The sequence below is a fragment of the Poecilia formosa genome, unplaced genomic scaffold, assembly GCF_000485575.1.
Source record: "Poecilia formosa unplaced genomic scaffold, Poecilia_formosa-5.1.2 Scaffold94, whole genome shotgun sequence".
Lineage (NCBI taxonomy): Eukaryota > Metazoa > Chordata > Actinopteri > Cyprinodontiformes > Poeciliidae > Poecilia > Poecilia formosa.
Window position 1 is genome coordinate 965,676 of NW_006800033.1, and position 17,976 is coordinate 983,651.

At 38.3% G+C, this 17,976-nt stretch overlaps 1 protein-coding gene across 3 annotated transcripts in view; it reads right to left on the bottom strand.

Moving 5' to 3' along the window:
* The window catches only part of znf385c (zinc finger protein 385C), a 130,293-nt gene that overhangs the window by 63,867 nt on the left and 48,450 nt on the right, over positions 1–17,976 (bottom strand). For all 3 annotated transcript variants that reach the window (XM_007558108.2, XM_007558107.2, XM_007558106.2), the window contains exon 3: positions 12,320–12,409. In XM_007558108.2, coding sequence (XP_007558170.1) covers positions 12,320–12,409 — 90 coding nt within the window. The remainder of the gene's footprint in view (positions 1–12,319; positions 12,410–17,976) is intronic.

Consider the following 17,976-nt stretch of genomic DNA (forward strand, 5'->3'; position numbering starts at 1 on the left):
CCATCTTTCTTCCTAATGGTTTCTCTAAACTAACAATTTTCTTTTTCTGTTAGCCAGTTCATCCTGCACCACTTTGCATACAAACAGTTCTTCAGTCCCTTCCTTCTTGGTGTTCTTCAGAGTATCTCTTCCTTTACTTCTCTCACACGCTCTCTTTGCTTTCAAAGTGGGACGCTAAGATCCCAAAACTTCAAATTGACAACTCACAGGCTCCCTCATTTCCACTCCTGTCAATCTACTGTTTTTCGTGCCAATTTTTCTCTCCTCTCGCCACCATCTTTCACTAGACTTAAAATCTCTCTTCTGTAAGCGTAACTCTGACAAACAAACAAATGAATGGAAGATCACTGGAAAGGAACACCTTATAACTGGATGGCCGGCTGTCTGACTGACAGGAGGTGTGGGGAGCGGTGAGTGAGTTGACTGTGTGGATCTGCTGTAATTTGGAGATGGGGTGGACAGGTAAGACAGGAGCCAATGTTAGACACTGAACTCCACATGAGCACCTCTGGAGAACTTCTCTGACTGTATCAATTAAAAAGTAGAGACCAGGCTGTTTGTCATTAATGCATCAACACAAGAAAATTAAAACTTTATTGCAATAATGTATTTAGGGTTAGGCTTCCTGTATCCTCCTGGTACACAGGAGGATACAGGAATGATGCAGGGTACAATCTAAACTGGCTGCCATGTTGTTGCTTTGCCCTGTTGACATGGGTTAGAATATAAGGGTAATCTAAAAGTAATGTTGGCATGGAAATGTATTTGTCATTTTAAAGATAATGCCTAATGTTCCTGTTTTGGTGCAATTAAATTTCTCAGGTCAATAGACCAATCAGTAATATCAGAAAAAAAGGTCAAAATATGTCTTAAATTATTACAGTAGGAAAGCTAAAGCTATCCCAAACAAACTGAGGTTTAGTAAAAATAACAGCTCTTCTCACTAAATCAGGAATTAACTGATTGACAGATTTTTTGGGGGAGTCAAATTTTGCAAGCCACTCCAAGACTGAACTACTGCCAGGCTTCCTTTAATTGAACCTCTCTGACAGCAGTAAGTGGGTTAACCATCTAAAATGTAACATGCGCTGAGCTAAAGAATTTTAACAGATAGAAAACAAAGTTATTGACATCTTTCTGGAAAGCGTAAAAACCACATTTCAAAGGTTTGATGTTGTTGCAAACCACAGTTAGAGCCATTATCCATAGAGAAACGGTGCAACAACGGTTAACCTTCCCAGGACTGGCCAACCTGACGAAATTACTTCAAAAGTGCAACAATGACTCATCCAGGAGGTCACAAAAAAACAATGGACAACATCTAGAGCACTGCAGACATCACTTGTCAGAGTTGATCATTCAATAAAAACAAAGAGAACAAAATAGATCACAGAGGCTGGCAAATTTCAAAACCAAACAAAAACTACTTATTGATAATCCCTAAATTTTTTCAAAATACAAAAGCTTACTTTAATCAAAGTACATCTAGATACCCCTCTTCAGCATGTGGTGCAATATTCCAGTTAGCTCTCCCTAAATTTGCTGCTATGAAGACAGACAAGCACTTAAGATTTTAATGTATCGTTTATTTTTCAATGTCACTAAAGGGCCAACATCTGTTTACCACGTAAATGATTTATTTTGGGGCAAATGATCTTTTTACTTTAAGCTCCTCAACAAATTTGTTGATAATGTGATGCTCTTAGAAAAAAGGAAAAAAAAAACAAAAAAACACACGCATACACCAGACAGTGACAAACACTCAAATCATATGAATTATCCGAAAGCCAGAAGACGCCGTCTTCTCAGCATGACGCTGTAGAGGAAGAATCAGCGGCGTGTACAAGTATGTGTGTGTGTGTGTGTGTGTGTGTGCGCATTCGGTCTCATCACAACAGAGGAGAGGACACCCCATTTAGCATCACTGTCACATGGAGTTTTACAGACAGACAAACACCCAAAGAGACAGACTGAAGGTGTGTGTGCATGCTAGAGAGAGGGAGAGAAAGCGACAGACTCATGAGAGGAGAAGATGGGTTTCCTAACATAAATAAATCATCAATGTGTCTCGTCACCTTGGCTGAGTTCACAAGTGGAAGATGAATTGAGGGGCGCAGGAGGAGGAGGTGGTGAAGGAGAATGAAACAGATTGTGAAGAGAGGAGAGCTGCTGGCTGGGGTGAACAAAAGCCAGGTGGGAATCCTGATGTATGCTTTATGGCTCAAGTGGTAAAGGAATGAAAACACAAGAGCATCTGCTTCCAAGATGAAGCAACAACTGCCAAGAATAACCAGACACTTCTGGTTTTAAAAAAGGGAAAAAAAAACAGAAAGAAAAAACCCATGGAAACCATTATACTGTTTATAATAATGGTAAGTGTTTGCCTACTTCAGTCTGCTGCCGTCAGTTAAGTGGATATATTGACTATTTCTATAATTATGGTATAACAAGAGTTTCTATCTAAATAACATATATAAATGTGGCTCTTCTCTTTGCAGATGAGCCACAGCGGCAGCTGTTCAACATTAACTGACCAGATCAGGTATTGTTTTGGGAAATGATAACAGTCATTATGTGAAATTATACTTCAACAGGGCAAGTCATTTGTGGAAAGAATAGAAATAACATGCGTGCTGCTGATTCTGTGTAAGTGAATCATCAGTTGAAAGGAGCATATTAAAAAAATAAAAAATAAATAGAAATGTCAAGTTCAATCAGAATGTCAATTCTGAGAATAAACAGGTGTCAGACCCATACAAGGAAAAAAAAATAGTTCAGAAAATAAAAGGCTGCTCTTCTAAAAGGGCCAGACACAGCATACCACAATACACACCTCTACCACAAAAAACATAGATTTATTACAAACCATGCATAAATTATTACAAGACACTGTGAAGACTACTCATATCTAAGAACAGTTTTTCAGCCAAAAACTAATTTGTTCACATTATATTGCGCCAAGCAACTGCATGTTCCAGCTGAAATCCATGTACTTACATTTTATAAAATATATTCAAAGTATAATTTGAATAAATTTGAGTCAGTTTCTGTCTTAGTTTCTCATAGATCCTTCCATGTTAAGAATTCACAAATGCTTTTATTAGAGACCAATAATGATCTATCTGGGGAAAACAAGGTCTGGGTCATCACTTCAGATTTATTTTGAAGAGGGTAACAGGCAGATTTTAATTAAATCATATTAAAACATTCAGGGTGTCAAATTAACAACCTGCTTGGACTTTAATGACTTCCTTGCTCTTTTATGAAGAGCAAGAGCAAAACTATAAATATGTTCTAAAACATAATACCAATGTGGGGTTTTAAAATCTACACCAAAAGTCCTACGTTTCCTTGTCCCATATCATAATGCTTTGTTGGATATGGGCTAATATTACTACATCATTTATTGCTTCAAGTCATATACTGAAAGATATCAATTTTGAATAACCTGCTCTCTGTGATGAAGCTAAAACTTTCCATTATTCCCTCCCTCGCTCTTTATTTCAGGCCAGTGACTAACCCTGTGAAATATGAATATGATTGGAATGTCACTTTTATTCCTTAATAACTGCCTTGGCAAACTGAACTGCAATTAAAGCAAGTCCATTAAATGGAAGTTCATTTGTATTTCCACTGTATTAAAAAAAAAAAAAATTAACATGGAGTGGTTAGTTGTTGAATTTTTATCGCCAAGTGAAACAGTTTTAGTTATTTCCACATGCATTGCTCAAACAGTTTTAGCGCACGTCTCTGAATATTTTGTGTTTTTGTTTGTTTCTCAGCGAGTAAAGGCACAGTCTGAGTGGCTTAAAATGAAACACAAGTAGTAATAGTTGCTAATTGACTGACTGACATTGAAACATTAAATAAAAGATTATCATCTGACTGCTACAGACAAGCACTGCAAGATGCAATAAATCAGTCTGTTTCTCATTATCATCTGAGGTGCTTAAGGCTACGCATTAGCACATAAGAGCCTTTTTTCTGCCTTCTTGTTTTTGCATGATTGCTCATATTCACACATACTGTTCTGAAGAGGAAGAGGATTTACATAAATGTCTGCAAATGCTGGGAGAAATTTTAGTTAGTACAGTCCCGAGGCAATAAAGAAGGTATATAGATAAGAGCAGAGAAATCAAGGGAAAACAAGCAATGCTTATAATAAGAAACAACACTTGAGTTAAGGGTGGACAAATACAATAAGGAAAAGAGTGTGAAGTGTAGCTATATTTGGGCTAAGCTCGGAACTCACCTTGAAAGAACATGCATCTTCGGGCTCAATAAATAATACAAAGATAAAGTCGGTGAATGCACGTGTGCTTTTTGCATCAGATAAAGAGTCATTGGCAGTGGCAGCATGCTGCTTTGTACTGCGAAGATAAGACTATTCAGACTTGAAAGCAAAAGGTTTTCATGTAATAAAAAATGGCTAGCGGCAATACACACACAAAGCAAAGGTCAAATCATATTAAAGTGAAAGTTACAAAGAACCAATATGAAGTAGGTCAGATTTTACTAGAACAGCAGAGCCACTGAATATTTTCGTTTTCAGATGATGGGAAAACAGGAACAAAGAGACATTTTTTTTTTTGTCTTTTTGAAGAAGCATGTCTGTAAATTCTTGCTTTATTATTTTTGCACATTTTGTCATATGCAGATGTTTTATTGGGATTGTATGCATCAACTTAGAAGCAAAAAAAAATTATGATTTTCAAAATTTTGTATATCTGTGGACGGCGTGCAATGGTATTCAAACATTTTGAAAACCACTTTTCTTTCCACATCATGATTATCCACCACTTTGTTGGTCAATGACATAAAACCAAAACGATACACATAGTTGTATTTATAATTTCGCAAAATGAAAAAAGTTCCAGGAGTATGATTAGTTTTGCACTGGAAGCCACTTCCGTTTCACATATGAACTGCGAATCTCGAAGAGTAAAAAAAGCACAGAAACAAGTTCAGTGGCATCAGAGCATCATATAAACAGTTTTTTTATATATATTTTTTAAAAAAAGAGCATCAAAACGGTGGAACTGCTGCGCTATGAGATGTGGATCCATCCTGAGGGAGCTGTGAGGACTTTATAAGTAGAGGAAAATAATCTAATGTGCTACCCAGTGAGCATGACATAGTGGAAACACTGGGTTTCTGCTCCTCTCTAAAAATATGACAGCGCCTGACGCACCTGATGGAAGGCCTGGAAAATATCTGTGAGAAGGAACAATAAAAGTGAAATTCTACGAGGCTTTGGAAAGTCCCTGTATGTGTTGGTGAATCTCCCGTTGCCATTACACCAAGCTGAAGGTGCGGCCCCACCCAACCGGCAGCCTCCACCAGCCCCGTGACAAGAACTGCAGGAAAGATGAGCCTGCACGGTGAATCAGACCACATCTATAAAAATATATCTCACATATTTTTACTTGCCAATATTTGCGAACTACCTCACAAAAGATCTCAAATTGCCAGACCATGAGGACGTCTTGAGTCCCCATCTCTCTCTAGGTTATCGCAGATAATTTGTGTTGCATTTAGTTTTAGACTCTGTCAAAGTCTTTCAAGAACCGTTTCTTTTGTTGACTTGCATGTATAGTGGATTCTTGGTATTTTGTACCACGGCCGTCTGCAAATAGTTAAAATCAAAAAAATGCTTAAAATTTTCATTTGTGTACACTTACTCAGCTTTTTGCCTTAATTTTTGCCTCTTAAATTTGTTGTTGATTTAAACAGGTTAAATGCCCCATTGCATCAGTGCACATTTCAGTCTCCATTTGTTGCTATTTTCTTTTTCTGTTTTGTTTTTTTTTTCAGAGAAGCTGATACAAAAGGACTGAAAGACAACTAAATGTGACAAGCGAGGCAAGCTGAGATTCTTCACAGTGATAAAATATCACAAAAGTCATGGCATGCACCCAGTGCCACCAAGTAAGTCTTCAAATTTCCCTGCGGTGGGTGCACAGGCATGCAACCACGTCTGTGGTTTCAACCTCTGCTGTTGTGGGCATGCATCGTCTCGTTGCCTTCTTGTTTCTTTGTCTCATCAGACAACCCATCCTCATAATCCACCCTTCCACCCCTGTACGCCAGGTCACATGGGGAGTTCTAGGCGGTTTCATGACCCATCGTTTCCCATGGCTGACTGTCGGGATAGATCAGGATGCCGCGCGAGTCTAATGCTGACGAGCTGAGACAGCTCCATTCTGACTGGGAGGGGTCTAGTGGACCAAGCACAATCTGCATCCACCACCCCTCCTCCACATTACAAACGCACACACAAGTAAACACAGAGACACACATAAAACTACATAGCAACAGTGTGTGGGCGCCACTGTGCAAATCTAATGTGTATGCATGCGTAACTGTGTCACTACAGTGCAAGCATGAGTCATATCAGAAGGCTTAACGGTGGCTGATTTATTTTGTAGAATTTCTGAATCATTATTCCCAAAGAAACATAACCTTAAAACATATTCCAGGTTTAAGACAATTCAAAGCCGGCGAAAGTACAGCGATGCAGGCCAGCTGACCTTCAAGAAAAGAAAAGGGAAAAAAAAAAGAATAGCAGTGATAAAAAGATCCAAAATGTGACTCATAATCCTCGGAGAGAATATAAGGGCCACTGGCAGGAGCAGATTCTGATACGCAGGACGGAAAAGAAACCAAACAGTGCAAGGATGAATGAACATTGACTCTGGACTCTTGCCTGAACCGTTTCGTATTGCCTGAAAGAGTAAAACTGGACTATATTGCACATACACCTGCAAACCATCTGTGTGTCCATGCATAGCAGCAAGCATGCCTATATGCTGACGTAGACCAGGGTGTGTGTGTGTGTGTGTGTGTGTGTAGGTGTGTGTGCGTGTATGTGCGTGTTCTTTGTGAAGTCATCATCAAAAACGTCCGGGAACAGAAACGTGCCTGGGGTGCATGCACCCACAGAGACAGATGTGGTTATACGTACGATAAAATTAAAGGAAGAGATGGAGCCAGAGAGCCGGCCAGCGAGCAGAAACAGTTTGACAGAAACAGGCTAACATTGTGGAGGAGAGGGGAGCACAGTGGCGAATGACAGACAGAAGGGATAAGAGATTGAGTGGGTGACGGGGAGTCAATGTCTTTCTGAGACAATAGACAGATAGACGAGTTCTGTTGAGGGGGAGATGTAGAGAGCATGAACTGCTGCCCTTACAACTCTCCAGTTTTTTTTTTTTTACAACGGAAAGAAAAAGACACTGCTGCTCTCTTCAGTTCACAAAGCCACCAACTCTCTCTTCTAGTGACTGTGGAATATGCTTTGATTCATTATTGATATGTCGCGTCAAAGAGAAAGTACTAAAACAATTACAGCGATGTGTCTGTCTTGAGTTTCTTTTAGTTTTTCCATCTTCTCAGCTTGTCATGCTTTGAGTTTAACATCTCAGGTGTCAGAAAAAAAAATCAGTTGACTTATGCGCATATGAATCATCAAGGGCCAAAACTCTTGTCTTTCAACACACTGGAAACACACATAATTTAGGTTTAATTCTGAGTGAACGTAAAGTAGACATCTAAAACTAAGATATTCCAGACCGCATGCCCAAAGAAAGCTCGCAAAAGGGGACACAGTATTATTCTTCTGGGTATGCTGCCGTTTTTTCTGCTTTTTATAAATATGACAACTTTGTAGCATCGAGTGTGGAAAAGGTATTACTCTGTTGGCATATCAAAACGCCTATCTGTGGACATATGTAATGAAATGTTTGAATGTCAGCTTGCAGTAAAATATTTATACTGGACATTTTTTTTCTCCTTCTATTCCCCAAGCATGAATCTCCATACCAATGCTGCACAGCCACTCATTTTACAAGCCCTGAGAAACACAGCTTAAGCCTTGTGTAAGTTCGAAATATTAAGATTATTTTCATTCATAAACTGAGACAGAAAGTGTTTAGTTTAGATTGTTTGCAGCGCTTTGATACCGATTTAAAACAAACCGTTTCTCATTCATTATATAAAACAATTTTGGGTGTATATGACTTGATTTTTAAGTTCGAAAGCAGTCGCAAATATTAATTTGTCAGCCTCAAAGAACATTTGAACACATCCTTTTTGGGTCACTGATTAAAAAATATATATATATATATTTGACTGCTCTAAATTAAACATTGCTTTTCATGATCTGAATTAAAGTGGAAAAGAGCCTGTACAATATTAGAAATTGGAACGATACATGATGTTCCAGTTCCAACTGCAAATCATTTGTGAAAAATCTGGGCTTATTGCATGGTTTTCAGTTCAATTATTTCATCATTACTCTAAGAAAAATCTCTTATCCTTAGAGTCTGATTACTCAAAGACGATAATTTATTTTATCGCTGGAATAATCAGCAGCTCAGACAATCACTTCCAAGTGTGTTTTCACATTAATGGAAGGGCATTAGATCTATAAACCACAGTGTTGACACATTAGCTGCTGAACTACAAGTAGGACTGAATTAAAAATGTTTGCAGTGGATGTTGTGTTGGTGGAGCTTTGTGAGGTGGGCAGATATTTGTAGATATGATCAGCTTCGTCTAATCATGAGAATGGACGCAAGGTTATTAAGTATTTTTAAGGCAGAGTGACATTTTATATCACAATCAAGCAACTAGGTTGGCTTCAATTGTTATAAAAATGCTACACATATCAAATATAACTTAAGAACTCTGACTATGCAATTTGACACCTTAAAATTTAGCATGTGTCTCTTTAAGAAGCTCCCACTCTTTCCAACATTCTGCCTTCAGCATTACGCCATTTACAACTGTTCTTATGAGCTGAGACTGAGAAGTCTTATGGACTGAGAAGTGGTTTGTATGATAAACTCAGCAAATGCACTTCCATCAGGTGTTTGCTAATTATAGCTAAGGACTGCATGCAAATGCAAGATGGAGAAATAAGCGGCCAATTGTGTGAGCGTGCGTTTAGACAATGCCGAATAGCTGCCATTCATTCATTCATGTCTGAATGAATCAAAGTAACACTCCAGGTGTGTTTTTGATGAGGGAATAACAACATAAAATAAATCTAAAAAAAAAAGCTGATTTCACTTAATACTCACCTTTAACCATAGTTTTTAAAGAACGAAGTTGGTTTAAGGTTGTTATGCGAGTAGCTGGGAATGATTTCTGTCTGGGAAAAACCCGCCCCTGCATGCAGCAACCACTCAATCCATCCTGTTTTTATTTGATTTATTTATCTACTTTGTCTTCTTTGAGTGCATTTGCTTATTTACTTTGTTTGATCATGCTTTTTTATTTTTGATCAGTCCGTTTTTGAACTTTGCGAAGCACTTTCTGACATACTGCATAAGTGCTCTATAAATACAGTTCGGCTGGTGGATGATATTATGCAACTTATGCCTAGCCAAAAGAGCATCAACAAAGAGATGATTTTCTAAATAAAATAAAAAAAAAGAATGCAATTAACATTCAGTCCAAAAAATATGAGATTTTTTTTTAAGAGATAAACAGGATTATGTCTTGCTGCTGCTGCAGCTGCAGCTTTCACCCTCTCTGACTACTTTGGTGGAAGTGTGCATGTGTTTCTGCTAGAGTGATAAGCTGTTTAATTTCTAATTTTGTATTAAGAGGGCATAGCCATCTTTGTTATGCACCGTTATCATAATTGGTTCAGCTGATTGCACTGATATGTGCTCCAGCTCCAATGATGTCACCGTCACTTACAGGTGCAATATAAAACCTTGAATCTTTAGCAGACGGCATTAAAGCAGGTTTTAATCAAATAAAAAAAATACTTTGACTCTGATCTTTTATCTTGCTTTGCTAAAAACCTTCAATTAAGTAACTTTATTACCTTGAGAGAGGAAAAAGCTGAAAGACTTACACATGCTTTGCAAGCTTAGAGTACAAAGCCAACTGCTGCAACAAACAACACATATATTTAAATATCATTTAAACATATGTGCACAATTGGCCACATGATCGTTTAAATTTATTATACGCACTGATGAAAAGTTTTTATTTTGACCTACAGTCAGATGATGGATGGCTGGTAATACACTATTAATGTATTGCTTTAAAGATGATACTTAAAAAAAAAACTGCACAAATTTGATGGCATCTCTGAAAAGCTGAAAGTTGAAATGTGTTATGTTTATTTCTATGTCTGAGGAGTAACTCCCATTACCATTCATGCTGTGTAACAGTATTTCTCCAAAAGGGATATTTAGTTTGAGAGAGTGGCCATTCAGTAGTCACGCTGCCATAATATGACGCTGTTTGCCAATCTTCAGTGACATTAACAAGTTTAAAAGTGTCTTTAATTTTGGGTCTCCTATAAATCCATCCGTCCATTTCCACAAATCCCAGATCAGAATAGGTCCAAGAGGGAAACCAAGACATTATTCTCTCCAAGCCCCCTCTCACTACATTCCTGTGGACCCTGAGGCGGTCTGTCTGTTCTGGTCTTGTCGCTCCAGAGAGTTCTGGGTCTGTCCTGGGTTCTCCTCCCACTGGGACATATCCAGAAATTCAGGAAGGGGAAGCCAATAACCTGACAGCGTGACATGTCTCTTAACTCTTCGTCTTCAATTTTAGTCTCTATTACCAACATGCCTACATATATTTTCTCAGATAGGAGTGCAGCAGATAGAATCTTGCTTAAGATCCCAAGACAACTGTTTATTTATTTTTTAGGGGTTGACTTCAAAATGCTTTTGAACTCTGTGTGTATGCACCTTGCATCTAAAACTAGGGACTGTTTTATCACGCTGAAAATTGTGCAAACAGGGCATAGAAACACTGAGTCTTTGGTATAAAAAATGCAAATGATTAGTGACGTACATGAAAAGTGAAAGTCAAGAAGAGGTTAAAGCTGCATTAGATGTTTCAGCTTCCCCAATCTGATGAATCAATTCTGCTTCATGTAGAATGTGGGAGATGAAGGCAGAGTGACCTGTGGACTCTTCTGAAGAACGTGTGATTTTTAGACCAACTGCAGACTGACACAACGACTAGAGCTGGCACATTGTTCAGGGGATCAATCGCCACTTTGCAGCATGACATCTGTCAGCCATTTCAAAGGTAGCTCTTGACTGAATAGGGAGTGGGGGAACTGTTTTTTTTTTTTTTCTGAGGAAAAAAAAAAGTTATGTGAAAAAGTATTGCTTCCTCTTGGCGTGTCTTTTGTTTGTACTTTTCGTCACATTTAAATGTTTCAAATCATAAAGCAAATTAAAAAAAAAAAACATCCAACAAAAGCTAGCAGAATAAACAAAAAAAATAAATATTTTAAGCAATTAATGTATTTTTGTGTGAGAAAGAACCGTCACACACTCCCCTTGTTAAATTACCAATTAGTTGTGATTAACCAAGTTTTTCTGGAAGCTGTGTTCAATTCCACAATTTGCGTAATTCGCGTAAATTTCCACAATTTTATTTCCCTGTCTGAAATCTTGAAGTAGGCACAAAGAGCCAGCAATTCACCTCTGACTGGCTCAACATCAAAACAAATGGAAGGTCTTGGTGCAGGCTAATCAAAGTCTGGCCCTAAATCTAATTAAGCACCTGGCATTCACTTTTTATGCTTGAAAACCTTCCCGACTGAATTAAAACAGTTCTTCAATGATGCTTCACTCAAAATTATTCCACACCCATTTAAGAGTCTCAGATGAAGTTACATTTTAGCCATGAGTTATTCACGAAGCTAATATTTACATTTACATTTCTTGACTTGAAAAACAGAGAAATCTTTAACATCACAGAAATCAAGGCCTTCTATACCTGCTGGCCAGCTTTTTGCTAATTTGAGATGATGAGCTCCAAGTCTTTTAGATTGGAATGTCTCTTTGACATAACCTTTCAAAGTTTCTCAATTAGATTCAGATCTAGTCACTTGAAAATGTTAATATTACTCCAGAAATTGCAGTTGTAGCCATTAATGGCGCCACAACCAGATGTTACATTTAGAGGGATACTACATATTCACGTAAAGCCAGTTTTTTTCTTAATACATGCAGTGAACCGTGCTTAACTGTAACTCAGATTATCTTTGTCTGAAATTCTATGTCAAGTGGAACGTCATAATATTAAGTGTGACTAAAATGCAAAACCAAAATAAATCTATGCATGCAGTGTTTTCACAGTGTCTTATCTTCAGAATCTACTTTCTCTGGGCTGGGAAAAATTGTGTGCACGGAAGAAACATCGGCTGTGATGAGGTGTATGCTGCATTACTTTCTGAAACTGATTCAATCTGCTTTGCCTCTTAAAGTTTGGATTTCACGCTCTATACTCAAAGAAAGAGACCTTCAGGTGAGTCAACAAATTTATTTACCTGTGTGCTGAGCTCCTCTCTCACTGTCACCACTCTGTTCTGACTTCAGGAGGTAAAGTTCAGATTTCTTTTCAGTCTTTCTGTTTGACACTGAAACACACAGAAACATGGGGAATGAAAACATAGTAAATCTACTCTCACACAGACATGAAAATGTCTTTTTTCACTTAAAATGAAAAAAAAAAGGTAATTCCTGCATCAAGTGTTTCTGAAAGTGTTAGCTGGTGCAAAGCTTTGCAGGAATTTTACAAGAGCATGGTCGCTTTAACGGATATTTTCTCAGTGAGGGAATACGTGGGAAGCAGTAACTGGGATGTGTGCAGAAGGGGTTGCAAAGTCCAGAGAAATGTATACAATGTGTTTTGGACTCATGCTTATATGTCATGTATAACTTAATCAATGTCCTATTATAGATAATTTTGTGATTTATTCTTTGTCGCCAGATTTTCTACCAGCATTTTCAGGGTTCTTTATGGCAGACTGTAACAATAATATGACCTCTCACCTCTTGGAGGGAGTTGTACATTTGGTTGGATGCTGGGAAGATGTTCTTCTTTGTTTTTCTATAGAATAATAGGAAAGATGCATTTGTTCCCAGACTCTTTCTTTGCAGTGTAAGAGAGCTGACTCTTAAGCTAAATCTACACACACACACACACACACACACACAAACGCACACAGACATTCAGATGTATGTAGAGCTAGGTTGTCGGCTAATCCAGGCTAGTTTCAGCAGGACCATAGGGGGCTTGTCTAATCCTGTTATCGGGCCCAACAGATGTTGACAGAACAATAAACTGGGGACCAATATGGCACTGCAGCTCCAAGAAGATCATGAGCCAAACTCATCAGAGCAGCAGCAGGATCGCTGGCTGGCCAGAGTGAGCTGGACCCGGTGACCGTTGCACACACTGCATCTCTCTGGCTGGGCTCTGCAGTCTGCAGTGAAATGACGCATGGATTTCTTTTTTACTGGTATGCAAAAAAATTATATATATATATATATATATATATATATATATATATACTTTTTTTTTTTTTTTGCATCTATTTGAAGACTCCAGATCTATCTGTGGAGAAACATGCTGGATTTAGAAACGCTACCAGCCTTATGGAAATCTAACTTTACAGGAACTAAAGGCAACGACTTGTTTGTTAATGCTAAACACAATGATTACTAATATTTGAGACAGTTTAAAATGTGTAATAATAGTGTCTTTGTTTAAATAAAAGTGAAGAGTTGGGTAACACTGACTACCCTTTCTCATATGGTGCGATATTATTTCATGATTAACTATTAAATAGGACTGAAAGGTTAATTAAAGTTGGTCTATTACAAATTTAATAAATTTTTTATCAAATAAATAAATAAAAAAATTGTACAAATAGATCTTGAGGTCTTAATCTGAATTATAGCCAGTCAACCAATCTTAAAGTATTCCCTTCACTTGAATTCTGGTGAATAAGCAATATTGTAGAGGTTGTTGTGGTTATTGCTTTTTAGGTTTGGTGTTTGTAGGAATCCCACTTTCAAGTCATCTAACTCACATGCGGTTTATGCAACATAAATAATCCAGGACAGAATTAGTAAAAATGGTTGTTAAAGTGAATCGACAACTGCAAGCTCCACAGGGTGCCACCTGCAAACAAGCTAAACACCCACAGATACCATGATGACTCAACCATTATGTATTTTCTTTTTCTTTTACGAAACAGAGAATGATGCGAGGAGAAAAAAAAATCCCTGAGCTGATTGGTAAAATTAAACAGACGCATAGAGCAGAGAATTAAAACAAGTTCTGAGATTGACATTTCCCAGACCCAGTAAGTAAGTGACACGTGTGATCATTATGTGATCACACGTCTGTAAGTGAGCCATCCATGAGCGGCGAAGTAACAGTGGCGTTTCCAGTGATGATGGGGAATTGTTCCTCTCCCTTTCCCCGACTTTCTGGTTTGTGTCCCAGTTTAACTAAATCCCATTAAAAAGGCTTTCATCTCAGTGCACTTCATTACAGGCATAAACGCCACGGCTCACCCCAGAGAGAGGCACGGATTAGATGAGACGAGCTCATCTGAAATGTTACGCTCTTGAACCCCGGCTGTTTTTTTTTTTTTTTTTTTTTTAAATAAAGACGCTCATTTTAAATTCTCAATATTGGATTATCTAAACGGACCCTCCAGCGCAAGAAGGTGTCATTGAGGTCAGGCTTGTTGTGGTAACGTACAGGTTTGTGCCTCTCTGTGCCCTTGAACAGAGGTAAAGATACTGAGTGGATTTTCACTGCAGAGGTTGCTCTGCATTTACTGCAAGAATTAAACCAACATCCTCAGAAATCTTTCAACATGTTCTGGGAAGAAACAGGACAGCAGAGAGAGGGAGAGAGAAGGGAGAAAGTAAATCTGGGTTCTCAAGGCTAAATTAGGGGGTGGTGGGGGATAAGGACTGCAGGGAGGGAGCGCGGTATTGTCTGTGAATGATTGGATGCGATGGGTCAGAGGCTTTCACACACATTTATGAATGCTTATTTTAGGCAGAGCCCAAGCTGAGCTAATCTTTACTGCTTGCCTGAATAAGGGTGCTGATTAAAAGCTAATTATATGCTGCAGATTTGGCCCCTGGTGAAGACTCTGCTGAGTGCATGCCTGTGGGCCTCAGCTGAAGATACGCAGGCGTGTGTGTTTAAAAAGTCAGAACAGAACAAGACATCACCAGGCTTGATTTGAGGATTTGTAGCAGTGGAACAGAACTGAGTTCAACTTCTTTTACGATTAAAACAATAATATTAAATGTTTTCTTTTTTTCTGGCAACAAAAAAAAAAAATGTGTTTGTGTGCTTGACACAAATACCAGACAAAAGTCTTTTTTTTTTTTTCTTTTTGTTTTACCTCTGAATATTTTTGTCTCATACGTGTGTTTCTTCTACAGTATTTACAATGTGGAGCATAGATGTGAAGATGAACCAACTTACTAAATCAGTGTGCGTATAACCGTCATTCGATGCAGGTTTTTAGATTAATCAGTTTTCAAATGTTTATTATATCAGTAAAATTTGATCCGTTCAGGTGAGAGATGAAAGGTACATTTGCAAGTAAGTGCAGGGCCTCTTTCTGTGTTGCCAATTTAGGCGTGGAGCTGTTTTTTCACCAAATGTTACCAATGAGTAACAGAGAATTTTTTCCCCAATGAATGTCTTTAGGTTTACATTTAGGTCAGCTTAACTGACCCAATCTGTCTTATAGGTCAGTTAGGATGACCAAAGTTATTGATGTTTACAATGCCCAGTATAATCAGAGAGGTTTTTTTAAAGACCCTATTTTTTATTTTTTTTTTATGGAAAACAAAAGTTGCCACAGATATGGAAATGGACAAAGAATAGACAAACATTACTGATGAGAGAGCAAGACAGCAAGCGTAGGACAGCTCTGGATGACAACATGACAAGATAATGGAAGAGATAAAGCCGGAAATAACACTAAGACTGACTAGAAGCAAAGAAGAGAATTTGCTCCCAGAATATTTCTGTCAGGCCATATGAAGGGTTCTAGCTGTACACATACGTGCTACAATAACAAAACTATGCTGACTAAGCAGCCGAGACACCAGCCACCACTGTAGCCCAGATTGATTTATTGTATCAGTTGTTGCAACTAAGATGTAATTGAGCCAAGAAACACATTTTCTGTGTTGTCTTTATTTTTTTTTTGGACTTCATTATAATTATAATTATAAGTAGTAAGTGATGCATGCTTATGTCTACAAACAGCATGTGTTCTCTCGGAGGAGCCATCACAGTGGTGATCCTTATAGTATTGTCCTAAACTATTAAATATCTACAAGTATATTTTCTAGATTAAGTTGATTAAGCACATCTACATATTACAGTTCTGCTTCACATTTTAGAATTCGGAGCTTATTGTGGTCTAAAATTGACAATTAAAACTAAAACTTCAGGGATTTGTGAAGATTAAAATGCCTAAAATTACTCGTAGGTAATAATTACCACGCTTTACTGCTTGCTACCAATGCTTGGAGGTTTGTTGGAGATACTGCTGAACAAAGATTAGCAAGAAGACCTGAGAGAAAACAGGTCAGCTGTACAGTTTTGGAGAAATTCAAAGGGTAAAGCATCAAGCAAGATCTGAGGCTCTGAAGATCTGACAGAGCGCTATATGCATGTATTTCCCCCTAAGGCCTTTTTTTTTGGAAAGATCCAAAATGAACTGCAGCTCTAGGTGCAATGCGATGTGGCGCTATCGACCCCAAAAAGTTCTAAAACCCATGATCCGTTAAGCTTTAGAAAGCATCACTTTATGTTGGTCCACATAAAATACCAATTAAATGCACCGAAGTTTGTAGTGGTAAAGCCACTAAATGTAAGAAGGGGTACAAATACCTTTGGGTGGCACAGTATATGCCACTGCATCAGCAACGTGTCTAAGTGAATTCTCCCAGAGCCTTGCTTCTAGCGACCATTGCACGATTTCATCACTCAGACAGGATGGGGTTAATATCTCCTAAAGATGCAGCAGCTGAGAGAAAATAGACTAAATCCTTCACTGCCTGTTAGCATCTTGTCCTTGACATCATTACTCCTCCAGCTTGTCAACGTTCTGCTCCTGTGACCCTCCCACAGGAACCAACGTGGGTTCAACACTACAGCAATACACGCAGAGAAAACAAAGTGTCTCTGCGCTACCCAAAGGGTATTTTATGTCTATTTTTGTCTCAGGAAGTGATAAAGTCACTTTGTTCAGCTGTTTGTTTTCTTGAAGAGACTGTTAGGAGGAATCCCAACAAAGCAGCAAATAAAACACATTAGCTTTTTATCGGCTACTTTACGAGCCGAGAAATAAACTTGTAAAGAGAAAAGTAAGGAAGTAGTTTACTGGAGTGTTTTAAGTATCCTTGTTGGCAAATATTGAGCCGCAGCTGGTTTTTTTTTTTTGTTGTTTTTTTTTGTGTGAGCAGGCTACAAAAAAGTTTGATCTCATATCTTTGATCCTATTGCATGATACAAAGTCAGTTTAAAATCACTTTCTACTTTACCAAGATGGAACAGCGTGACAATGCAGCTCAGGAGTCCTGTCAACAACACGGAGGACACCTCTACAGGCTCACCTTCGTGCCAAGGACGACATCATTCACAGGATGATTTCACCAGGTCTGTGTCTGTCTCTCTCCGTGTCTGGGTGTTTCCGTGTGTGCAGAAAAGCCAGCAGAGGATCTGAGAGCTAGCTGATGACTGGAGGCATCCTGACAACTCCAACCTTCCCTCTCTAACTATTATTTCTCCCCTTTCCTTTTCTCCTACCCCCCACCTCTCTTGCCTGTCTTTATTATTAGTGGCAGCTAAAGGCAGTAGACCGGAAAATTCCCATTGAGAAACAGAACACACATCTGCATATTACAGCCCCGCTTCACGTCAGCTATGAGTGAATAAATTAATACATGAATAACAATGAAAATCATCCATGAGTTTCCTCCCCCAATCTTTAAATGGAATTGTGTGTGCGCATGTGTGTAGGAAGCAGAGGAATGTAAAAACCAAAGGGTGTTGTATATAGTCTGATTTGCATAAAATCTATAGAATTAGCGCAAGTCAAACAGTGCAAGTGTTATGAATAGTTTTTTATTTTTATTTTATTCTTTAATG